At 34.9% G+C, this 27,005-nt stretch overlaps 1 protein-coding gene across 5 annotated transcripts in view; it reads right to left on the reverse strand.

The window, feature by feature from the left end:
- Positions 1 to 552: 552 nt before the first annotated feature.
- The window catches only part of SLF1 (SMC5-SMC6 complex localization factor 1), a 79,347-nt gene continuing 52,894 nt past the window's right edge, over positions 553 to 27,005 (reverse strand). For 3 of the 5 annotated variants that reach the window (XM_030927230.1, XM_030927228.1, XM_030927227.1), the window contains 7 exons: positions 19,307 to 19,454; positions 11,688 to 11,833; positions 9,477 to 9,640; positions 8,543 to 8,676; positions 6,496 to 6,588; positions 5,898 to 6,080; positions 553 to 3,304 (listed from right to left, as the gene is read on the reverse strand). In XM_030927230.1, coding sequence (XP_030783090.1) covers positions 2,823 to 3,304; positions 5,898 to 6,080; positions 6,496 to 6,588; positions 8,543 to 8,676; positions 9,477 to 9,640; positions 11,688 to 11,833; positions 19,307 to 19,454 — 1,350 coding nt within the window. In that variant the 3' untranslated portion in view covers positions 553 to 2,822. The remainder of the gene's footprint in view (positions 3,305 to 5,897; positions 6,081 to 6,495; positions 6,589 to 8,542; positions 8,677 to 9,476; positions 9,641 to 11,687; positions 11,834 to 19,306; positions 19,455 to 27,005) is intronic. The other 2 variants (XM_030927229.1, XM_010380612.2) reach the window with 2 other exon arrangements.

Consider the following 27,005-nt stretch of genomic DNA (forward strand, 5'->3'; position numbering starts at 1 on the left):
CTTAGTGTTAATGCATTTGTACTTGCTTAAAAATACTAAGACTGCAAAAGCACACCCTACATCCTATCCATGCTGAAATAAAATTGCTAAAATAATACTCATCAAAGGATTAAAGTAGTGGACACTTGAATATTCACATTTATAAACTAAAACAGAACACCAATTATTACTGAAAATTTCAGAAACCTACAAAACTGAAATTAATTTTTTACCAGATGTAGAAGAAAATAAAATTCAATACTTAAGCCTTATTTACCTTCCCAGACTGTGGGCCTTTCCTCTTTTTTTGTAGTTAGCCCTTGTCAAGCACACCACCTGGTTCAGAGTAGGTGTTCAAGAAATGCTGAATTCAAAAGAATTAATTTCACATTTGACTTTTATGAGGATAAATGTTTTTCTAGTCATCTTGGAATGAGGAAAATGACAGAATATGTATATACTTGGACGATTTTAATCTGCAAAGTGAAATTAAAAATTAACAACCTAGAAAACTCTAACTTCAAAGAAATTTAAGAAACTGCCAGTAAACACTGCATGGGGAAAAGCTGAATCTTAACTGCTCAGAAATCTCCTCTCCAATTTTATTTACACTATAATAAGGTCTCTTATAGAAATTTTTAAAAATATGATTCCATAGAACTATGATATCACATCTGGCAAAATACAATGAAGAATAGCATTTCTCAACCTTGTCTTCATATGGAACTTTGAAAAGTCTGCAATTGAAAATCTAGGACTAAGACAATGAATTATACTTATTGAGAATTTCTTCTTCCTATACCTCCAAGATAGATTTGGGCAATTATTATTATGTTTTCTAAAATAAAGTATAAAAAGTAATTCTGGAAATGAAGCCTTTTATTGAAAATTTAAATTCATACTCATACACTGGTATTGTTAGTCAGGGCACAGAACACAGTAACCTGTGTTTGCCATGTTGGACTTCCGAAGAAGTGTAAAACTTCCTGAAGGCAGAGACCTCAATGACATCTGTTTCACACTTCGTGTCATCACTGCTTGTAGAAGTTGGCAGACAGAACAGTCAATTACAAAATATTAATGCTAATTGCAGCTAAACAAATACATCTTATGAACATCTAATTTGGAAAACTACTTTGTCTTAACAGTATAAAACCCTAACTCATGATGCTGATTACTTAATTACCTTAGAATTACTACCAACTTAAACAATTACTATCTTGTGTTTTGTCTAAATGACTCATTATAATAAAAAGAGGAGGTAAGAACTAGAAAGGAAACGATATTTATTAAGTGTCATATGATGTGATAGGCTTCTATCATGACAAAGCTACCTGGTGTGATTTCTATTTGACATGTAGGAAAACCAAGCTCAGAAAAGAATTTGCCTTGCAATTTAGTTATTAAGGAACTAGACAAGGATTTGAAAATGTGTATGATGTCAAAGCCTATGTTTACATTAGTTTACCAAGCAAACACTATCCCAGACACCATTATAAAGAGGAACTCCTTGGAATAAAAAACATTCTTATTCATAATCTGGAGAAGCACTTTACTCTCTAAAAGTATTTAAACTTTTCTTAGTCTTCACTATATAATTTTTTCTCTGGTACTTTGGCAGATTAATAATAAAGACATTTGCATGATGCCAAATTTGAAGGCTAAATAGAAACTAGTATTTCTTGAGTATGTATGAAAAATTACTTATTTAAAATATTTTTTCATACTGATGTAGCAGTTTTCAATTTAGATTACAAACCCAGTAATATGATACTGAGCATTTGTATCTTGTTAAAATATCTATTTGCAAAATAAAACTGAAGTGTGTTGCTTTAGCAGATTAGATTAACTGCTGTAAAGTCATCACTTGAGTTACATAAAAGCTAAATGGAAGTGTTTATTTTCCACCTGTACCATAATGTAACTTACTCCCAGTAGTGAAGAAACTCCAATTTCAAAAGTGGTTATTATCTATACCCTTTCTTTTAGTTTTACTACAAACTGCTATTAGGAAAAACTGCAAATTAAAACATTACTACTCAGTAAATTCACATTATATATTAAGATCTTAAATAATCTCAAATCTATTACTTAGATGCCACTCATAATCTTAATATTAAACTCATAAACTTATGCCGCAGAATATTTTCAGGTACAGAATATTGGTTACATAGGGCAGCGACATACATTTTATACATGAATTGCTAAAATAAAACAGATCAAAGAATTGAACTGTCAGACTCTGCGTATTTGCTGCATTTAAAAACCAAAAGAATATTAATTATTACTGTAAATTTTAGAAATGTTTATTTTAGAAACACGCAAAGCTAAAATGCATATTTCAGTCCAACAACCTAGAGAGAAAAAATAGGGAGCTACATGTTTTTTGTTTAGTCTTGTTTTTTCCTCAAAATCCATCCATAAGAGTCAGGAGCTACAAGTTTATAGGTACACATTTGTATGAATATCCTTGCTATGATTCTAAGACCTAGAACATCTAGAATACAGGACATTACATTTTGATTTGAAAAAATATTTAAATTAATTTTACATGTACAATATATCACTTTCAGAACAAAAAAATTAAAGATTAATGAAAGTAGGATATACTAAAACGAAATTATTTTTACTTTTGAGTCAAATTCTACACCATGGAAAAAGTCAGAAGCCCATACTAGAGTTTTGCAGAAGTTTTTAAAAAAATGCTTTTAAAATTTAGCAAGGCTGCAAAGTCTGTCAATAAATAAATCAAATTACTATCTGTCAGTAAGCTATGAAGTCCACAGTAAGTGCCAATGCAAACTGAACAGATTTAGAAAGTCAATCCATCCTTTCTAGCATCATCATGAAAACTCTGTGACTGACCGACACATCATTTCCAATGTTACCATCAAGGCCTCAGTGTGTACTCCAGGACACACTTTTAAATTCTCAGGCAGTTCCTTAAGAATATGTGGGAGTTTCTGCAACGTCTTTATATTTCTAGCATAAAGATCCAATAACCAGTCAGTATGAACACTGGTGGTTTCTTTATGACTTTTACAAGCCATAAGCAGTTCATTTAGATGAGTTAACCCTTTGGAAGCTAAAATGAACTCTGAAGATAAATCAAAAATTGAACAAAAATTTAGCAACATCCTACTAAGTAAAAATGAGCCAAATTCAAGTTGCTGGTAATGAAAATGTTTCTCTGCTTGTGCATGAAAGTTCTCCACTGTATCTTCTACTTTTGTAATAGCAAACAGTTCTTCTTTGATTTGAGGTGAAACCACATAGTCCAAGGGCAATTCTCCCTTAGCATTCCTCTGTTGTAAAAGCACTGGGCCTGTGAAAAGAAAATGCAAAATGTTACATGTAAAACACTTCTATTTTGGCAGCTTAACAGCTGTTTTCTCTTTTCTCCCAAAGCATCCATGGCTTTCTTTACAATCATATTTTGTATTAATTCAGGTTGACACAATTAACTGGCTATATATATAGACTAATAAAGGTACATTAAAAAAATTCTAGTCAATTACCTAATAAGGTTTCCCCAAACGTGCGTGCCTTAGTTAAATAAATAATAAATACAACTACAAACATATTTAAAAAAAAACTTTTATAAAACTTTATCAATTATCATCTTAAGAATTTCAGTGTTCCCAGAAGAAATTTTAAAAATGTATTCATCTTATACATTCTGTATAAGAGTCTCAGGGGTATCTCAAAATATCACCAAGAGGAAAAAGTAGAGCTCCTTTCATTGCTAATAAACAATTCTAGCAGTGCAAAGACTGCAAAATCTTGCACAGATAGAGAACACAGTTTTCATATTACCCTTGCTTGTGTTCAATGTTAAGTACAGGTAAATGATTCACACAAATTACATATTAATTAATTCTAGATCAAACTCAGATCTCATCCATCTATACAAGGTAAACTCATTTAACTACCTACTCAGAAAGTACTAAAGATAAGAGTTTATCCCCTAGGTACTAAATGATGATGTGGAGGAGGCAAAACATAACTCAGTATTTAGTTACATAGCAAAGTATAGGAGTACTTTGTGCCTTCATCAGTCAAGTCTTATAATTATTTATGCACTTGGCCATAAAAACATTACAGGGGATATAAAAGTTTAAGTACTAGCAGACATAATCATAAGGTCCTACCATTATAACATAGATCATATTGTCAGAAAGAGAGAACTGATTATAACTGCTAAAATTCTTAATGATGATTCTGATCAGACATATATAATAGCATAGATATAAAATGTACTTAATATAAAAGATCAACCATTGATAATATGATTAATGTATAACTTATGGAAAGAAGATAATTCTAAAACAAAGTTAGACTCCTTTTCACTGTGCCAACATCTCAAAAAAATTGTTTCAAGTTACTTGTTTAAAAAAAAAAAAAAAAAAGAAGAAGAGACAAAATTACGGACACAGGACACCAAAAGGTTTTAGAGACATAAATAAATTCTTGAAATTATTGCTCTTGAGGCTGAGTGACTCACAATGAATAGATAATGCAGTTACTTCAATATAAATGTCAAACCACTTGACAGGTCCAAACCCAGAATATGACTAAGGCAGAAACAAGTCTGTACGATTGCCAAAGGACCTTGATAAAAACAAATACAATTAGATTTCCTCTTCTAGGATGAGAAACTCATCTCTTTACTATTCTCCACTAAGGGCCCTAGAAAAATTCACATTGGTTGGTATAATGCCATACTCTACTGAAGAGCTGGACCTAATACAATAATGGCTCCTAACAAATATTGGCCTGAATGCCAGACACACGGTTGAGTAGAAAAATAAAACACCGAGAAGGTGAACTTACGGTTTAGTAAACACAGAATACTAAAAAAAAACAAGGTAGAAGAACTGAAAAATATATTGACTATGAAATGATATCAGTAAAAGAGACACACTAAGGCCTTTAGGGGGCAGAAGAAGACTATATATAACCAAATGTCTTAAACTACCACGCTATACGGCCTTCCTTAGATGCATATATATATACTAAAAAGACATCTTAAGAAAATATGTTTTTTGTCTTTATGCACAAATATTTTAATTACAGGATAAGATAATGTTAAATTTAAATGTAAAATTAATACAAATAAAAGCGACAAGTAATTTCTACAAATCTTTGTTTCCATATTCTAAGCTGGTCATCAGTTTTCTTTTTTCTTTAAAAACACCAATCCGTTTTGAACATTTTGTTGTAAAATTTACATTATTCAGTTTAGATATAAGAAGAATGACACTGAAATAATGTGGGGCCTTGCTGAAAGCAAAGATGAAAAATCAGCAGGAAAAACACAGATGAATATTCAGTTCAAGCTACCCTCCTTCACAAAACCCCTGCATAACAGTTATCACCATTTGAAAATCCTCCTGCTTTAACTTAATTGGCTGCAAAATGTGAATGATGAAAAATATTCTAGGATATCATTTTTTACAGTCTGTACAGAAATGACTCATTAAAAATAAGATTGAGTTTGTAGTTATATACAGGAAATGAAAAAAGAATGAAAAAATCCAGGCAATCACAATTGAACATTTGTATTTCTTTATCAATAAGCTTTCAGAAATGACTGGCTCACAAAGACATTATGCACCTGAAGGAAAACGACGAATATTTAAAACCAGCAAACTCAATTCAAAAATAAACTCTCATACACGAACCTAAATAGGTTTAATACATACATACATAAACAAATACATATTATGAAAAGGCTTTTATCTCTACTAATAAGGGGTGCTTACATTTTAGGAGACTTTTTATCCTTACTTTTTCATTAATATGAAATAAAGGCATCTTTCCTTACAGATTTTAAACATAAAATGTTATCTACCTCTGCAGGATTCATCAAAAAACTGGATAATTTATCAAAACCCATTTAGCATAAACACACTCACCCCCATGCTGTAGTAGCAGCTTGCCAATTTCTACATGTCCGTTTGACAGTGCATCATGCAAAGGAGTCACCCCGTCCACTTGAGTGAGCAGATCTACCTCTGGACAACGTTGCAAAATTTCCTGGACACACACTGTGTTGCCATAGTTACAGGCTTCATGCAAAGGCGTCCAGCCAGCATTGTCTAAATTAGAAATCAAGGCAAGTTTTAAAACGGCAGAAGTAGGACTTTTGGTAGGAAAGTACTGATGTTCTACTTTTCTCATCAGTGTGACTTTCTAGGTGCTTCATATACAAAAAGAACGCTGTGATAAAAATGTCTAGGGTGTAATCATATTTCTACCTTAAAAATTTAAAATAAAAACAATTTTAAAATATTAATATTGGGTATTATCAAAATATGAACACAAAAATGTTTTTATACTACTAGTTACAAATCAATGTATGATAAATTTCTTGGCTTTGCTAAGAAATTTTTCTTATACTTTTAAGATATCTTAGGTAAATTTACTTAAATAATTTTTCTTAATGTGATATAAAACTGTTTAATATCACAAATATTAAGACATTGGACTAGACCACAAAGATTTAAAACTTACCTTTAACATTGATGTCTATTCCTGGCAAAGAGAGAAGAAGAATCAATTTCTCCACTTGGTTATTTATGCAAGCTCTATGCAGGGCTGTTTCTCCTGTCATAAAAAATTAATAGATTATTCCAGAGAAGACAAGATACCAACTAAAGAAAATAATCAAAGGGCATGAACTAGGAGATCTGGCCCCATGCCAGAAAATTATTTATTGAGTTTTCCTTTTGACTGGTTTAAACATCTTCTGCATTAAAAAAGGGGGGAGAAGGGGAAGGACCCCCACCAATCCATACTGCTTCTGTTCTATCAGCAATTCAGCAATGAAATTCTACCGCAAAAGGTTTAACACAGGCATTGTCTCCCCTAGTTCAAGGTTTAAAGCTTCAATCCTGCTATAAAACCCCTAAATGATCAGAGAACACCGAAAATACTGGGTTTTGCAGCAATAAAAGTTTAGAGTGCAATTGCCCTCTCTTAAATTTATTCATGAACCTACGTTAAATGTATGGCTCTTTTTTATACAGCATTTATAGCTTAATTCAAATGAATGTTTCTGGCTAAGCATGAGTGCCTCTACACACTCAAGTATAATTCAGAACTTCAAATCCATTAACAGATGGTTTGCTGCTTCTCAATAGGCTGTCTGGCTTGGCTACAACAGCACAGAGAGGGAGAAATGGAGGAATCTTAATATAAACACACCACACACACACACACACACACACACACACACACACACACACGGACGTAAAAAAAAAAAATCCCTAGTACCATTTAAAGCTGAACAAGAGTAACAAATAGAAAGACAAGGTTTTTTCTAAGAGAGATGCAATTAATGCCTTCTGGCTAAAATTGTCTATATCCATCACTGTTATAACCAAGGCTAATAGGATATAAGTGATTATTTAAGGGGAATTTTTAAAAAATTACTATAAATGACTGCTCAGGAAACAAAATGAAATACTGAATCAAATTTGTTATTGCTATAAAATACTAAGCACATTTTTACAGTGTTCAGTTTTACAGATTATCTCTGTAACTTCTACAAAAACATTTTTTACATGCATAAAAAGCTTTTGAAGTTTTTCTCTACTATATCTCAATTCTCTTCCTCTCTCCCAGTTCCTTCTGCTGTTCTGCCTAAAATCATTCATATTCATTTTACTTTTTGAAACAATAAAACAAAGAAAAAGAACGCTGATTTGTGAAATTAATATCTGAGTTCTCATCTAATACAATTTTCATATTCCAAGTCAAATGGACAGTTATTCTGAATCTATAATATGCAATTATGAACTTATATCATGTTGAAATATAAGCACTTCACTGTCACTATTTCCATGGGTGTCATAATGTTAATATTTGTATTAAAAACAAGATATAACTCATAAATAACAATAACAACAAAAAAGACTCAGCAATTTACTTTGGCCAGGTAAAGACTTCCGGAAGATTCATTTGCAAGTTAAGAGGTGTCTAAGTAAAAGACGTGCCAAAGTGAATTATTACGCTATTCTTGTTATTTCATCCTTTAGGTACTTAGGTTCCAGTATAGTTAGAACCAAAAGCCAAACACATTTCATAGTCTGGGCTCAATGCCTGGAAGAAAAGAGCCCATATGCTTAACACAGCTATGTAACATAGCCTACTCTTCATTCTTTGTTCACAAAATGTCTAGGACTGAAAGAGATGAAGACTGAATTATACTTTCAAATCAGAAGACACTGATCCTAAGCAGCACAGGTTGAGATGGAATAGAAAAGTAAGGCGGGCAAGTCTGGAATGAGCTCAATGAATGCTACACTGTGTTTCATATCTGTAACAGCAGGGAGAGGGAAAAAAGGAAGGAATACTCTATTATACTGGGTATTAAACAATCACTTTCTTTGCATAAATGACAGTTGAAGAAAATAATACGTTATCCAAGAAGGTACTTCCTGGACCTAGTCCAATATTTAAGTTCAAGTATTCATCAGGGCAAATGTGTGAAACCTGCAAGTTCTGACTATAACCACGAAAAGTTCTTAGCATAAATTAATTTAGATACTTGGAATACCTTTTAGATTAGTCTTGTGAAAATTCATCTTTTTAACTACAGAGGGGCAATTCTCCTTGGAACAGGACAATTCTCCTTCTGACTTCTTTTTCAATTTTTTTAATGATGAGGAACATTTAGCAAGGTTCAAGTCTCTGAAAGGAAAAGTAAGAAATAAGGAAAGCTTGTTTTTCAGCAAGGCGTGCCAGCATACATTAGATGGTATTTTTTAAAAGTCTAGCCTCCTTTTAATTTAAACCCCTTTGCTCATTCAATCTTTACTGCTTTCTAATTTTAAAATTTATTTCAACTGTGTAGAAACAAATTTCAGTGCACTAATTTTCTTTTATTAGTCTTACCCCCCCCAACTGCTCACTAAATTTATAAATATAAAATGTTAAATAAAGAGCAAAAGACCAGTTAAACCATATATTGGCAGAGAGAATAAAGCAGAAAGCTAAGATCAAGCAGGCCTCTGCTCCCCATTCTTACTTTCATATTCTGATTCTATTCTCTTCTTCCTCTCACAGAACTTTACTGAGTTTTATACGACATACACTTTTATACACCCTATACTTTTAGAGGAGGTTTCTCATTTTGGGAAAACTACTATTACGATACAGAATATCTCATATGACCATGCATTCTGAAATCCCATCTATATTATGGCAAAGTAGTAATTCAAATCATAGAGCAAAAATTGTGTGAAACTGTATTTCATCAACAATTCATCAATAATTTGATGAGCAGTTTTATTTCTTTTGGGAAGCAGAAAGAAAGCATGTACCTTGAATTACAGAAACAGAAAGTGTTGATCAAATAGATCTAAAATTGAGTTTTGATCTAATCAATATAATTCAGACAGTATCACAGATAACCATAAAGTTCAAGAAATGCATCAGAAAGAGAGCTGTACTCCAAAACAAAGCACAGCTGGGATATCAGCATCACTTACGGTAACTCCGGCAGCCCTTCAACTTGTTTTTGTTTAGTACCATTCAACATTAGTAAGGCTCTCTGAGAGTCAAAACAAGGCCGCTGTCCTATTTTCTTTGATATCTGAATCTTTCCAGACCCAAGCACACCAGTTTTCCCCAAGGCTGGTAAATAGGAATATACCTGTTGAAAAATAATATTGCATTATTTTCTCAACTACAAAAACAGCAGTCAAGAGAAATTATTTGATTCATTTCATTATTACATTTGGTTATATTTTCCTGGTTGCATCACTATGGCTGCCACTCTATCTTGGTTGAACATAATAAAATATTAAGAAAGCTAGCTTTGTGTCACAGTCAATATCATGTGAACAAACAGAAAAATACCTTCTTAAAAATAATTTTTTTCTAATTCAATTTTGATCCTCATTTAAGAAAGCTCTTTTGATTAGTCTTATGCCCAATGTGTATGATTCATCTGCATATTTTATATGTATGATTTACATACAACTGGTATTTCTTTTTTTTTTTTTTTTTTTTTTTTTTGAGACGGAGTCTTACTCTGTCACCCAGGCTGGAGTGCAGTGGCCGGATCCCAGCTCACTGCAAGCTCCGCCTCCCGGGTTTACGCCATTCTCCTGCCTCAGCCTCCCGAGTAGCTGGGACTACAGGCGCCCGCCACCTCGCCCGGCTAGTTTTTTGTATTTTTTAGTAGAGACGGGGTTTCACCGTGTTAGCCAGGATGGTCTCGATCTCCTGACCTCGTGATCCGCTCGTCTCGGCCTCCCAAAGTGCTGGGATTACAGGCTTGGGCCACCACGCCCGGCCACAACTGGTATTTCTTAATTTCCATTTTGATAATGCCTTTTTTCAGCAGAAAACAAGTCTTTCTTCAAGAGAAAACAAAATAAGGAATAAAAACATCCTTAAAGGCAAGGATTGTTGCAAAACAGAATTTGCCTAATCTGACCAGTATACGCATTTCTCATTTAATTAAAATATTGCTAGAGCTACTGGATATTAATATCTAAAGACAGCCAAAATAAAACTGGAAAACTTTAAATCTATTGTAGCTTATATGCATAATATTTTGCTTTTTAAATACCATTTTGCTGGATCTAGTTCTTTCCAAAATAATAACCTCACATACGAATTTTATTAGAGAACAAGGATTTTTTTACTTTTCTATGATCAACCCTTGGCTATGCTCAAAAGAAATTAAAGTTTTTCTTTTTGTTGTTGTTGTTGTTGTTGTTGTTGTTAAGACAGGGTCTTAGTATGTCACCTAGGCTAGAGTACAATGGTTATTACAGGTCACTGCTGCCACGACCTCCTGGGATTAAGGATCCTCCCACCTCAGCCTCCCAAGTAGCTGGGACCACAGGCATGTGCCACCATGCCCAGCCAATTTAACTTTTTTTAGAGACAGAGTCTTGCTATGTTGCCCAGGCTGGTTTCGAACTCCTGGGCTCAAGGGATACTCCTGCCTCAGCTTCCAAAAGTGTTAGAATTATAGGAAGGGGCCACCATGCTCCACCTTAAAATTTCTATTTGGTGATTACCATCCCCAAACTGCCCCTGGAGAAGGGGTCTCACAATGTTGTCCAGGATGGAATGCAGTGGCTACACACAGGTGCAATCATAATGCACTATAGCTTCGAATTCTGGGGCTCAAGCAATCCTCCTGCCTCAGTCTCCTAAGCAGCTGGAACTACAGGCACTCAGCACTGCCGCTGGCTTTCACTACTCTATTTTGAGATAGAAATATACTAGCTTTTATACAGAATTGAAAGATTTATGAATTAATATATTCTGCCTACTTACTTGAAATAACCAAGAATATTTTAAAATTCAGTTTGTGGGCAAGGCACAGTGGCTCACGCCTATACTCCCAGCACTTTGGGAGGCTGAGGCGGGCAGATCACAAGGTCAGGAGATCGAGACCACCCTGGCTAACATGGTGAAATGCTGTCTCTACTAAAAATACAAAAAAATTAGCTGGGTGTGGTGGCCGGTGCCTGCAGTCCCAGCTACTAGGGAGGCTGAGGCAGGAGAATGGCATGAACCCGGGAGGCGGAGCTTACAGTGAGCCGAGATCGCACCACTGCATTCCAGCCTGGACAACAGAGCAGGACTCCGTCTCAAAACAAACAAACAGACAAACAAACAAACAAATAAATAAATAAAATTGAGTTTGTGAACTCACTTCAGAATAGAGAGGTGCTTACCATTTTCTGAAGAGAGAGTGGCTCAGAAGAAACATTACCAGAGCTCTGTAGACACAACTTTTTAAAGACTGCCTCTGCAACAAACATTTGAAGCCAGGAGGAGGAAAAGGAGCAAATGAAAATCTCTAATTCCTGTGAAGAAAAGTCTGGAGAACATAAGGTAAGTCGATATAGTTACTGCTGTATCCTATATACTTTTTTCCATAGGCTATTTCCTTAGTGAAGTTTATTCCATCAAATGAGAGTTCTTATACCTGTAAGATTCATCCACATGATTTTAACCCACAAAAAATAGGTAATATCCCTATTCCTTGACTTTTAAGAGAAAATATTTAATGGCACATGTTCTCACATTTGAAAAAACAATCATTAGGTTTGATTATTTCAGATACAAGTTTTGAAATTATATATATACAGATTAGGTAACATATGAATATATAGAAGGGATTTCATTTATCTCTATACTTTCCAACTACCATTAAAGATCTCTTCCCACAATAGGGATGCTCCTTTGGAAAACCAGTAATTAGTTTTTAAATGAACATACTAGTATTTAATTTGCAATGATCAGTACCGAGTTGATAGGAAGAAAGTAGACTGCTTCCTATGACAACACCCATGAATCTTACCACTGCAGAAAAGGAGGAAAGGCACAAGGTAAAGAAGAAAAACATGAAACAAGAGCATGTACAAAGAAGAAAAACATGAAACAAGAGCATGTATAAAGAAGAAAAACATGAAACAAGAGCATGTATAAAGACTTCCTCAGAAGTTTGCACCCACTCTACTACGGGGGATGGTGGATAAATTTTTTTTTTTTTTTTTTTTTTTTTAAGACGGAGTCTTGCTCTGTCACAAGGCTGGAGTGCAGTGGTGCGATCTCGGCTCGCTGCAACCTCCGCCTCCCAGGTTCAAGCGATTCTCCTGCCTCAGCCTCCTAAGTAGCTGGGACTATAGGTGCACGCAAGATGGTGGGTCATTTTAAATGAAACAAAAAAACAAGAAAACACCAAGAGGCTCAAATCTCTTATACAAAACCTCAAGGACTTCAATAAGATGAAAACGCATAAATATACCCATGAATTGAAAGTGATAAAAGAATGACTATTTCCCATGTGATCTATTTCATATTATAAACTGTCTATTAATATTATCTATGTAACGTGATGAAAATACAACAAAATGATAAGAATAAATAAGACCAACCAAGAGGCTATCAAAAGAAGCTAAAATTACAAACAACATAAAAAAGTTGTGATATTATACAATAAGGCAGATTAACTATAAATACTGGAAGAACAAAGAATAAGTCAATACAATTAGCAAAATAAACATAATAAACAGAACAGAAGAATTAAAATTGTAAGCATTAAGTTAAAATATAGTTTCAGAATCAGACAATGATAAACTTAATAGCAGTATAAGGCATAAAAGCTGGCCTCTCTATTCGGGGTGGAATTCTTTCAGGGTGAAGAGAATGCAGACACCCAGTCAATGTCCTGCTCAGATGCCTTCAAAAAAGGCTGGGGATCTAGTGTCCTGTAATCCTTGACCCCTGACTCCGATTTTTAAGAGTGGATGGGAGAAGTAAGGGAGGATTTGCTCTCAGGTAACATTTGTTAATTTCTGGTTGCCACATTGGGGAAGGGGATGCTACTGGCATCTAGTGGGCAAAGGCCCAGGATGCTACAATACATAGGACAGCCTACAATACACAGGACAGCCCCAACAACAAATAATTATCCAGCCCAAAACATAATCAGTACGCAGGCTGAGAAACTTGCCTTGACTAAAGAGATCTGATGCCCTTGCCTTGTGGCAGCTTGTCATAAGGAGTGTTTAAACCTTTGGGCAAATGGCTTCAGGTCTGATGTTAACCAGATACAACTAACCCCAAACAGATAATATTATCATTGAATTTAGGTAATCCCTTCTAATATGGCCTCTACAGAGATACAATTTTTTTCTTTTTTTTTTTTAGACACAGTCTTGCTGTATCGTCCAGGCTGGAGTGCAGACGTGCGATCTCGGCTCACTGCAACCTCCGCCTCCCGGGTTCACGCCATTCTCCTGCCTGAGTCTCCCAAGTAGCTAGGACTACAGGCACCTGCCACCACACCCGGCTATTTTTTTGTATTTTTAGTAGAGACAGGTTTCATCGTGTTAACCAGGGTGGTCTCAATCTCCTGACCTTGTGATCCGTCCACCTTGGTCTCCCAAAGTGCTAGGATTATAGGCGTGAGCCACTGTGCCCCACCAAGATACAATTTTTTTGAGTTGGAAAGGAGAAAAGAATTACTTACAACCAGTTTTCTTGCTACTACTGAGGCTCTGCTAATATTATCTAAAAATGTACGAGCAGTAAACTGAAGGATAAGAATCAAAAGATAATATGAACATTTAATCTCTAATTATATACATTAAAAAGCCTACTTCTTTTTTTAGTGTACTGCAACCAATTGATCTCTTAACATAAGAACTCTAGACAGAGGCAAAAGCAAAGCAGAAATAACTTGCGGAGTTCAAAAGAGCTGGTCTCACACTGAAATTTACAAATGGGGTTATTTATCTAATAAGGATCACATCTGATAGGCTTACAGATATAAGAAATACAAAGTAATAATATGACAGATCCATATATTACCAGGTCAAAAAGTCAAGGGGAATAAAAAAAAAACAAACAGATGAACAGGAGAACACAAGAAAATTAGCCCGTGGACTGTAAGAACTTTAAGGGAAGGCTCATACTTGTAGCCCTTACAGTATATAGGTCATTAATCTGTACAGAGTAAACATTTAGTATTTGACAGATGAATGAATGAACAGTTAGCAGATACCAATAACTCATAATAGAGAGCCAAGCCAGGACCATCTTTTTAAATCAAGTTAATGAGATCACGCTACTCCCTTGTTTCCATAGCTTCTAACTCCTTAACAAGACTTACAAGTCCCTACACAAACTCCCTTAACCCTTCTTTGGCCTTATTCTGGCCTCTCTTCCCATCAGCCAGGCACCAGAAGGTCTCAAACAGGCCTTCTTTTCTACTCAGAGCTTTGGTAAATATTACCTTCTGACTAAAAACACTCTGTCCTGTCAAACTTCTACTTATTCTTCACGTTCTGCATTCCATGGTCATACAGTATAAAAGTAAGTTCACCAATCTCAACACCTAGTTTTTCCTGTTCAGAGCACTTATTTTAAATGACATATTTATATTAACTTTACAGTTTCTCTCTCTTAAAGTTAAAAAAAACCCACAAGGACCATGTTTTGTTTCCCTCTTCCATTGTATAGAAAAGCGTTTAGCTCAATGCCTGGTAGAATGCCAGTAAAATTTTGCTGAATAAACGAAGAGAACAGAAACATTTTGGCTGAGAATTAGTAATAACACATAAACATTTATATTTTGAGGTCTAAAGCATGGAAAGAAATTAAGAGATAAAGCAAAAGTGAATAAAGGTTTGGAAAAAGTATTTATCAGGAAATAATGATGTAATCTGAGAAAAGGAAGTTTTATTAAAGTTCTACAAAGATATGAAAAAAATATATAGTAAATTTTGATGATATCTTCTTTCCCACTGAAACAACTGGAGGAGAAATATGTTTAAGTCAGGATGGGCAAACTGTGGTGTGCTGCCTGTTTTTACGAATAAAGTTTTACTGGAACACAGTCATGCTGTCTATGTATTGTGTATGGTTGCTTTCTTACTAAAAACTGCAAAGTTGAGTGGCCTGAAGAGGCTGTAAGGCCTAAAAGGCCAGTAATATTTATTGTCTGGTACTTAACAATGAACAGTTTGTTAATCTGTAGTTTAAGCCACTACATAAGGAATTTCAAGTAGGCATAAAAAAGAAATTTCAGATAACTTGACCTTAAAATACAGATAAGAAAATTTCTGCCCAAAGTGTTCAGAAACAACAAAGAGTGGCATCTATATGGAACTGATGAAAACGAGATCTGATGGAAAAAATTTTATTTATCTTCTAAAATATCTGTTGCCTTAATTCTTGACAAAACAATTATAAACTAAAAATTACACTAAACTGAAATGAATTTGATAGATGCGAATCTGAGTAGTGTCACAGTATGAATTTTGTACTTCTAAACTAGGAAAAATCAGAACATCCAGTTTACCATAATCGAGAAAGATGGATCGATATTTTCAACTGGAAGTTACATAACAGTGAAATTATAACATCTTTACTAATGACTTGTGAAAAAGCAAAAGATAGTAACTGAGTAGAAGAATAATGCAAAATAAATGATTTTTTTAAAAAAGGAAAGGAATATCAGCATAGAAAAGAAATGAGGAAAAAAAAGAGGTGGCAGACAATGAATTTTAAAATTCTTCATCAAAACATGAACAAAACGGACATTATTACAACACCCCAGAATTTTGATTGTGTGTGTGACTAACATGAGCTTAAACTCAACCTTAGAGTTACTAATTTTGTCAACGGATTATTTTGCTCCCAAACATCTACTAATATATTTGATCACTAACATTCAAAACTTTAGATGAGATTTAAATTGTCACAAATGAAAAGTATTTTTAAGCTTTTTTCTTTACCTTTCTCCAAGTGTACACACGTGCACACACACACACGTGTGTACACACACGCACAGTTGGTTGCTTAGGCTTCAAATTTGGTCATAGCTAGGCAATTTAAAAGTTTTAAACATTATTTTTTGTTGTTGTTGAGAAGAGTCTCACTCTGTCCCTCAGGGTGGAGGCTACTGGTTTATGATAAAATGTTCACTTGATTTCTGTCTCTTGACAAAGGTTAAACATCAACCTGCACTAACAGAAAAGAAAAAAACTAGACAGAAAATAGAAAAATACTAATTTGAATGATTTTTAGAAATATATGTTTAAAACTTTTGGCTGGGCGCAGTGGTTCATACCTGTAATCCCAGCACCTGGGAAGCCGAGGTGGGCAGATCACCTGAGGTCTGGAGTTTGAGACCAGCCTGGCAAACATGGTGAAACCCCCATCTCTACTAAAAATACAACAAGTTAGCCAGGCATGGTGGTACACTCCTGTAATCCCAGCTACTTGGGAGGCTGAGGCACAAGAATCACTTGAACCGGGGAGGCAGAGATTGCAGTGAGCCAAGATCATGCCACTGTACTCCAGCTTGGGGGACAGAGTAAGACTATGTCTCAAAAAACAGAAAAAAGAGCTCAAGCCTGTAATCCCAGCACTTTGGGAGGCCGAGACGGGTGGATCATGAGGTCAGGAGATCGAGACCATCCTGGCTAACACAGTGAAACCCCGTCTCTACTAAAAAAAATACAAAAAACTAGCCGGGTGAGATGGCGGGCGCCTGTGGTCCCAGCTACTCGGGAGGCTGAGGCAGGAGAATGGCCTGAACCCGGGAGGCGGAGCTTGCAGTGAGCTGGGATCCGGCTACTGCACTCCAGCCTGGGTGACAGAGCGAGACTCCGTCTCAAAAAAAAAAAAAAAAGAAAAGAAATAATGTTGAAAACTTTTAAATTGCTTACCTATAACTGAATTTGAAGCCTAAGCAACCAACTGCGTGTGTGCGCATGTGCACGCACACACGTGTACATTTTGAGAAAGGCTTAAAAATACTTTTCAATAGTGACAATTTAAATCTCATCTAAAGTTTTGAATGTTAGTGATCAAATGTATTAATAGGTCTTTGGGAGCAAAATAATCTGTTGACAGGATCATAATAGTAACACTAAGATTCAGTTTAAGTTCATGTTACTTACAGAATCAAAGTTCTGGGTTTTACACTTATCACGTAAAAACTGAAAATAACATTGGATAACATGCCCTGCTTTAAAGTGAAGGGAAACTCAGAATATTAGTGAAGAAAGCACTGAAGCAAACGTATAACAGGTAATAGAATCCTTTTAATACAAGGCTTATTATATTTCATGCATTTGGCTAAACTATAAGATAAATTATAATTCCTTAAGGGCAATTACTACGTATTGGAAACAAGACATATAACTATACTGATAATCTCTAAAGCCACTGCTAATTCTCTACTAGGTCTCCAAACTCAAATTTCATTAAGGAATGAAAACAGGAAATTCCATTAGTCAAATGCTTAGCTCCCATTCTAGCAAATAATGCCCGAATTCTGTTTTTTTGAAAAGGATAAAAACCACTAAACTACCTCGTAGGAATGGTGGGAAAGAAATGTAAGAGAGGGTTCTGCAGGAAGATTGAATGTTAGCTAACAAATGTTAAAGTCATGCAACAAAGGACAGCTAGTCCACAAAGGGAACTGTAATCACCTCCTCAGCTCAATGAAAAAGAAAGAAAAAAAGATTTATCTAAAATGCTTCAGATAAAAATCTTCTTCGGTAGTATAAAAAGAGAACTCTCTCTGCAGAGGCATCATCGAATAAATCCTGAACCCAGATATAACCTGGATTCCTATTCTGAAGTCTCTCTTCAAAGTATTAAAGTGATTGACAGCATACTGAAGAATGTTTTCTTTATATAAAATCAAGATACACTGAAACACATGTGTAGCAGAGTACTTATTTGGCAGTTTAAAATATCAAGTATATAAAAGTCATCTTTTATTGCTAAGAATCACAAAAAACTTACTTGGTTTAAAATGCATTCATTTCAGGAATTAAGGACTACAGAAATAAAGAAATAAAGAAAAAAAAAGGGAAGGATAGACAAAGACTCTTCCTAAACTGGCTATGGAGTTTGGGAATCTACATAAGGTCTTTACAGAAGCCTCCTTCAGTCTAGACGCCCAAAGAATTGGGTAGAACTTTTCAACTTGTGAAATGAGTTCTGCCATCATTTTCTTAAATAACACTCCTTTCCCCCTTTATTTTAGGGGAGACATTAAAGTAGGTAATGGGGAAAAGGAAGAGTGAAAAAAATTATCCATATAAATTACTTCTGTTTGCCATGTTCATTTCTTGTTAGAGCACCAGACTCAATGGGGAAAAATAGTAGCAAGTTTTTGTATGTTTTTTTAAAGAGACAGGGTCTTGCTCTGTCATCCAGGCTAGAGTGTAGTGGCACAATCGTGGCTCCCTGCAGCCCTGGACTCCTAGGCTCCAGGGATCCTCCCACTTCAGCCTCCAGAGTAGCTGTGACTACTGGCATATGCCACCATGCCCAGCAATTTTTAAAATTTTTTTTAAAAGACAGAGTCTTGCTATGTTCCACAGGCTGGTCTCAAACTCCTGGGCTCAAGAGATCCTCCCACCTTGGCTTCCCAAAGTAGGCTGGGATTATAGGCGTGAGCCACTGCACCAAGCAAAATATTACATTTGAATAATAAATGTATGTGGGGGGAAGTCTCCTGTAATGTTTAGAGGAAAATAAGAATGCAAAATTACATATACAGTATGAATTCAACTATACAAAAATGCTTAGAAATACCAGAAAGACATTAAAAAGTTAACAGCAGTTATCTGTGTAGGAACAATAAGGGTACTTTCAGTCTTTCTCTTTATATTGTCTGTTTGTATCTATCTGTGCATGTATCCATAACAATTTCAAGGAAAGCTTCAAACGAGCATATGTTAAAGCTTACAGACTGCTTAAAAGAAAATCAAAACTAATTTCCAGAATGAGTCTGAAAAAAACAGAAGATAGACAAACTTACCATCACACGAAAGAGAAATATAACTTCCTAAGTCATCAGACATGTGTCGCATCACATTTCTACCCATCTTAAGACCAAGGAAAATCCAATAATCTATTGCTGCTCCAAGAATTCCAGTCAATAAGTAAGCTAGTTCATGTTTGAAGACCTGACATTAAGATACAAAAAAATTACCAATATATATTACAATATTGAATTTCTATTAGTATTTATTTTGAATATGTTTTGAGGGGCAAAACATAGCTATCTAAAAATACAGGGTATGTAATGATAAAAGGTATTCTTAAGAACCCTAGCTAACTAATTCTCTCCCCTCTCTCTCTCCACATGACAAAAGAGTTAATAAAGCAAATTTTCCAAGGACCTACAACTTAACAGTTCAGAATAAACTTTAATTTCATCCAACCTATCAAGTTTGTCAGGCAATAATTCCATTAAAATAATGAGAAAATACCTGGTTTTTGTAGATTTTTATAAATAGGAGAGATATGACTATAAAAGAAGATAGATTTATCTACCCCCACTGTTTATATATAGAATTATTCTTTACATTTCTCTATATGACATTTTCCAGAAAGACCTGAGAAACCCGATGAATAAAAGCTCTAGTAAACAAGATTATTCATTTGCTATAATATACTGATTCAAATTTTTATTTAATTATATATCAAATACTAATTACCCGACTTAGAGATGTACAAATCAGTTTTAAAAGTATATCATTGGCTGGGTGTGGTGGCTCATGCCTGTAATCCCAGCACTTTGGGAGGCCAAGGTGGGCGGATCATGAGGTCAGGAGATCAAGACCATCCTGGCTAACACGGTGAAACCCCGTCTCTATTAAAAATACAAAACGTTAGCCGGGCGTGGCGGCGGGCACCTGTAGTCCCAGCTACTCAGGAGGCTGAGGCAGGAGAATGGCATGAACCCCGGAGGTGGAGCTTGCAGTGAGAGGAGATTGCTCCACTGCACTCCAGCCTGGGCGACAGAGCGAGACTCCGTCTCAAAAAAAAAAAAAAAGTATATCATTTTATATGATTACTTTCATAATAAATATCATTAAATTCTTATAAGAAATGTAACAAGGCATACAAGCCTTCTAAGTGTGCTTTAACCCTAGTGTTTGAAAGTATTTTTCTAATCTCTAAAATTCAATAGAAACTATGAAGATGAAGAAGTGTGAAAATAAAATTTTAAAAACACCTCTGATTGAAATACAAACACTTTTTCAAAGCATTAAAACCAGCTGAAATTCTTATGTTCTTGTTATTTGTTGTCTAGACATGTTGGATATGTAGAAAAAAAATCACTAATAGTTGGGTAAAAGGCATATGACATTTTAACAAATGCTACAGTAACAGATTATAACTATGTTCGCCCATCTAATTTCTTTCTCATTAATTCCATATTAGGCATATATTACACTGAAATAACATAAGTATAACATAATATATAACATAACTTGCTGTTCATGTGTAATAGTTAAGATTACAGTATAAAAGGATCTAAGAACCTGATCTATAACGAATAGATCTAACATTACTAATAAGCTAATCTATTATCACAATATTTATTAAAACCTTTTCACACGCCTTTTACTCAACTGCTTAGTGATTTTTTCACATATCCAACAAGCCTAGATGACAAATAACAGGAACATAAGAATTTCAGCCGGTTTAATGTTTTGAAAAAGTGTTTATATTTAAATCAAAGGTGTTTTTAAAATATTATTTTCACACTTTGTCTTCACAGTTTACATGGATTTTTATGGATTAGAATAGTAAGTTTTTATATAAAAGGCACTTCCAAATCAGGTTCTTGGATCCTTCTACACTATAATCTAAACTAACACACTCATAAATGGTACATTATGTTATTATGTTATATATTACAGAATTATGTGTATTTCAGTGTATTAGCTATATATTACACACCAAACTAGCAGATATTATGCCTAATATGGGATTAGTGAGAAAGAAATCCCCAGCACTCTGAACCCTCAGTGACTACTGGATTTGTTTCTCCTGCCCTCAGCAAACAAATTTCGTGTATGCATATTCAATATTTCATTGGGATATCATTCCATATCTACTAGCTCTAGCTAGCAGATAAATGATTTCAAAACCAAAGTTCAATTTCTGGTTTATTGTGCAAACACAAGCAAATGGTCCAGCAGCACACACAACCAGCTTGCCAGAACAGTGTTTATGGAAGGAAAACACATAGTCAGGACCAGTAGCATGTGTGCAGGTCCTCTTTTGTCCTATCACATCAGGGGCAGCATACTGCATTCCTGTAGGGCTAGACATCAGAATCTAGGAGAGAGACCCTCAAGTGTGGAGCTGAGGAGATTTTTAAAAGCTGCATGATTAAGAAAGCGGTGCTCTTCTTCTGACATGATCAGGGGCCAAGACAGCCAGCCAGATTCTAGCAGGTGAGGCTTCATAGGTGGCTGTCAATCCCACCCAGTCTCCTGCCTTGATAAGAGAGCTGAGTTTAAGCCTTGCAGTTGTGGCTATATGGCATGGGAAACTAGTAGCAGCTCTGGTCACATCAGTAGCACCAACACCTCCTGGTGTGATTGGCAGGACTACGGTCTACTGTTAGTCTCCAGGAAATCAACTCCATTCTTTGTAAAGTCAGTGTCTTGCTTGATCACTCTGAGCAAGTTAGTTAATCCTTACTTCTCACTGTTATCAAGAGAATATAAAACAGAACAGTGAAAATATATATTTAAACTACTAAATTGATTATGTCCATATGCACATATGCATCCACAAAATGTTCCTTCCAATATAACATGTATCTGAATATCAGCAATGACAGTACTCAGGAAAGAAGCAAGAGGTTGGTAAATTTTGATTTCTGAAAGTATTCTCCATCTCAAGGGTATAGTAAATCAAGATCACTTTAGACCACCCAGGCTCTAAGACCCTGGGCAGGAAAGAAGAATGTTAGCCCACAGAGTGAAGCCTTATATAAAAACACAATCCAGCTTTCTATCAATCAAAAACAACACTAAAAAAAAAAAAAAAAAAAAAAAAAAAAAAAAAAAAATCAACCAGTTGGGACTTTCCCTCTTTCCTTACATAAATATGTCGTACATACAGTTAAAATCACAATAGAATATTAATATATTGCTTAATATTAAATTTACCTTGATATTAATGTTATTAAACAGAGAGAGGGAAGAGGTCTTGCAGTGATTTCGAGGAATAACTATCGCTTTTTTACTATGATAAAAAAGATTCTGCCAAAGTTATTCTTGGTTTCATGTCATTAGCTAAACATGCACACTACTACACAGCCATAATAGCAAGTTTTTATATGAAAAGACACTTTCAAGTCAAGTTCTTAGATCCTTTCATACCATAATCTTAACTATCACACTCATAATAATAGGGCCAAGACAGTGTGCTATGGATTATACTCACTGCCACTTCAACAATATATCAACAATGCTATTCCTTCCAGTATAGTGGACATATAAGCTTTAGAAATAGATTACTAAGAAAATAGTAAATAAATCATCAAAGGAAAGCAGTTTTCTTGGAATACTGAAATATTTGTTAAAGCTGACAGAAGAGAACATGAATACCCTAAGAATTAACAAAGAAATAAAAGGTAGACAAGATTTTGCATATATGATATATATCTACCTTAGAATTCCTTTCTAATATGTTACTCTACTGCCAGACATTCTGTCAATACGGTTTTATATCATCTGCCAGTAGAGGTAACTTCTAGTTTATAAAATTGGCAATCTTCTAAAACTTGACTAATCTATAATGTAGAACAAACTAGCATCTTGGCCTTCTGACTCCCAGATTAGGGATTTCCATGATATCCCACTGTAATACGTGACAAACTACTCTGTTGGAAAGATGCAAACATAAAGCACACACTGTGCCTCTTCCTGTTTTAAACACTGGCATTTGAAACATGAGAAAGTGTGGTGCGGTGGAGACTTGGCCTCTAGTCAAGGCTTTGCTCTAACAAGCTGTGACACCTTGAATAAGTTATTCAAACTCTTTATCAACTTTATCTATTAATGTAAACTAGCTTACATTTCTACCTATATTGTAGAATTATCAATAGCACTTAAGAACATCTCAAAGAAAAGTGGGACTAGTAAAAATTGTATCTCCTCTATAACCTTCACACAGCCCACCTCTGCTCTTTGCCAAGGAAAGCCCAACGCTTTCTCAGATTAATGACAATGAAATTCGCTGCCATTGTGTCACTCTGCAATACTTGCTGATTGACATTATGACAAAACAATATTAGCATAAACTGAGGACTTCTGTTTAGCTAATGACTTAAATTGAATACTTCAACTCAGCAAATCAAGAAACAAATGCTTTACAGTACAGAAAATGATGTCTGTGAACATGCATGGAATTCTTGAAACTGCAAACTGCCAAAAAGATTTAATTAAGTACAAGAATGAATTCTAGGCCGGGCGCGGTGGCTCAAGCCTGTAATCCCAGCACTTTGGGAGGCCGAGACGGGCGGATCACGAGGTCAGAAGATCGAGACCATCCTGGCTAACACGGTGAAACCCCGTCTCTACTAAAAAATACAAAAAAAAAAAAAAAAACTAGCTGGGCGAGGTGGCGGGCGCCTGTAGTCCCAGCTACTCGGGAGGCTGAGGCAGGAGAATGGCGTAAACCCGGGAGGCGGAGCTTGCAGTGAGCTGAGATCCGGCCACTGCACTCCACCCTGGGCGACAGAGCGAGACTCCGTCTCAAAAAAAAAAAAAAAAAAAAAAAAAAAAAAAAAAAAAAAAAAAAGAATGAATTCTAGCAGAAAGGTAATACAATTTTTAAAAAGCAGTTTTATATCAATTTAAGCAATTCAAATGTTAAATATTAATTTGCAAAATTTAAAACCAGTTCTCATATTACAATGCTACAATTTATTGCAGACTGCTTCACAAATATGTTGCTTTTATTTATAAGTTTGAACAAAAATCTTGAAGTTAAATATGTATAAATCTGTTACTGTTTACATCAGAGCTTAAGTAATTTCTTATCTGTGATAGTCCTTTGAAGACTCAGTAAAATTGTGAAAACATCAGTTTTTTTTTATTGTTTTCAATTATAAATGAGCAATTTTATTTATGTAATCAAATGAATGAAAAAAAGAAATGTTCTATAATGAAGACATTTTCTATCCTTAATGATTGCATTGTATAAAAAGTAAATAAAAAGACAGATGGTAATTTATAAAGACGCTATCAGCTTTAGCTTAAAAGTGCTATACTCAATTGGCAATGAGGTGTAAGTAGTAGTCCTATTTCAGCTGAGTATTTTTAATTTCTGTAATTTGCAAAATCATACTTCCTTTTAAATCAGATACATGCATGAGACAGTGCCTACACACCTGGTTATTGTTAAATAGGATTACTTGATCACAAAGAAATCTAGCTACACTCACGAGCAATCTTCCCGTTTTAATGCTGATTTAGAAAAAACAAAATTAGTACCTCAAAAAGAACTTCTATTTTCCTGTCTCAGACAACTGAAAAGAATTTTTTAAAAAATCAGCAAGAACTTCTATTTCTAATGAAGGCCTAGGTAATTCAGATGAATCTTTTTTTTTTTTTTTTTTTTTTTAGAGACAAGGTCTCACTCTGTCACCCAGGCTGGAATGCAGTGGCGCAACCATAGCTCACTGTAGCCTCCAACTCCTGGGCTCAAGCAATCCTCCCACGGCAGCCTCTCAAGTAGTTAAAACTAACAACATGTGCACACCACCACACCTGGGTTTTTTTTTTTTTTTTTTGGTAGAGATGGGGGTCTCACTATGTTGCTCAGACTGGTCTTGAGCTCCTGGACTCAAGCAATCCTTCCACTTCAGTTTATCAAAGTGCTGGGATTACAGGCGGGAAACACTGCACCTGGCCTCAGTTGAACCCACTTAGAGAAGAACACTAAAACTAAAAATGTTAAATGAAATATGCAAAACATTTCAGAAAAAAAAGACAATAAATTATGAGGAATTGCTACGCCAAGATCTAGTGAGGTACCTATGTGAGCCACTCAAATATACCCGACTTTGCCCTGAGGACCTTCACTGATTTTAAGGAAGAATCTAGAGTAAGAACTGTGGTTTCTGGAGCACAGGGGAAAAAAAGATTAAAAAAAAAAAGAAAAGTCATGGCCAAAACTTAATCGGTCATAGGATGAAAAAGTGAAGGGCTTCATCCTCATGGTAAGAATGAATCAGAAGCAAAACTAAATGTATATGGAGCCTTTTACTTCATTTGAACCATCTAGAGTCCCCCAAACATAGACACTGGATTAGAATAGTCCTTAACTAGTGGTGCACCCAGGCACTTGGCAGAAGTTCAACAGAAATTCTTTCTGAGGGAAGATATTCTGGTGTTTATCACATATTGTTTCTATAAATAACTTTTCAAATGCAATTTAAAAGTATATAGTGAATAACAAGCTTGCAAGAGAAAATAAAAAAGCACAAGATAAGGAAACAGCAAAAAACAACAACAGAAACAGACCTATAAAGACTTCAGATATGGAATAATCAAGCATAGATAATAAATGTCATTGCCATGTTACAGACGAAAGAAAACCTTGAAACCCATAAAAACAAGTCATAGCGGTTTGGAACAGTTAAAAAGTCTATTACCTGGAAAAAATACAAAAAATTTAAATGAAATGGTCATGTTTAACAATATATTGGACACAGCTGAAGAAAGAACTAATGAACTGAAAACTGGATGAAAATACTATCCAGAATGCGGCAAGTATAGAAAAAAATGTATCTATATGGGAGTGGGGGAGGGAGGGAGAGAGAGGAGAGGGGAAATGGTAGAGGGAGAGAGAGAGGGAGAGAGAGAGAGAGAGAGAGAGAAAGGGAGAGGTAGATGTAAGGTGAACAACAGAGAATATGAAGAAAAGGTATAATGTAAGTTTCACGGTAATTTAAAAAGTAGAGAAGAGAAAATGGATCTGAGGAAGTATTTGACTAGAAACTACATAAGCAGTTTTGTTAAGACAGAATAGACTTCATGGTAGTTTGATAACTGAGCTCTCCACCCTAACTACTATGCTTACGATCCCTGAAAAAGATATTACCTAACTAGCAGTTATAGGATCATAACTAGTAGTCATGATATATCAGTTATGAATAATAAGGTGATATTAGCATATATAAAATAGAAACTTAAAAATAGATTAGCAAATCAACAAAGTCGACTCAGAAGGATTGATTAAAACAATTATTAAGTTTGATCCAACCCAACAGAAGAAAAACATTCTGGTTCCTAGTCTTATATGGAGCCAAAAAGAGAACTTCAGTAAATTTCAGAAAGCAGAAATTGCATAAGGTGCATTCTTGAACTATAATTCACTACTAGAAACTAACCAAAAAAAAAAGCACAGCCGAACAAACAAAACCCATCTATTTAGAAATCTTAAAACACCTTTTAAAAATATCTCTTGGATCAAAGAGGGAAATCAAAATTAACAATAGAAAATACTTTGAAAAAAACAGAGCACTCTAAGGTAAAGTATCAAACTATGAAATGAATGTCAAGTTGTACTCAATAGGTAATTTATATTAAGTGCATGTATTAGAAATGAAGACTAAAAATAAAAAAAGATTCAAGAAGATAGAAGAGAAAGTAAAAAAAAAAAAATTAAAAGAGCAGAAATGAATAACACAAAAAAGTAGA

Source organism: Rhinopithecus roxellana, chromosome 3 (genome assembly GCF_007565055.1).
Source record: "Rhinopithecus roxellana isolate Shanxi Qingling chromosome 3, ASM756505v1, whole genome shotgun sequence".
Classification (NCBI taxonomy): domain Eukaryota; kingdom Metazoa; phylum Chordata; class Mammalia; order Primates; family Cercopithecidae; genus Rhinopithecus; species Rhinopithecus roxellana.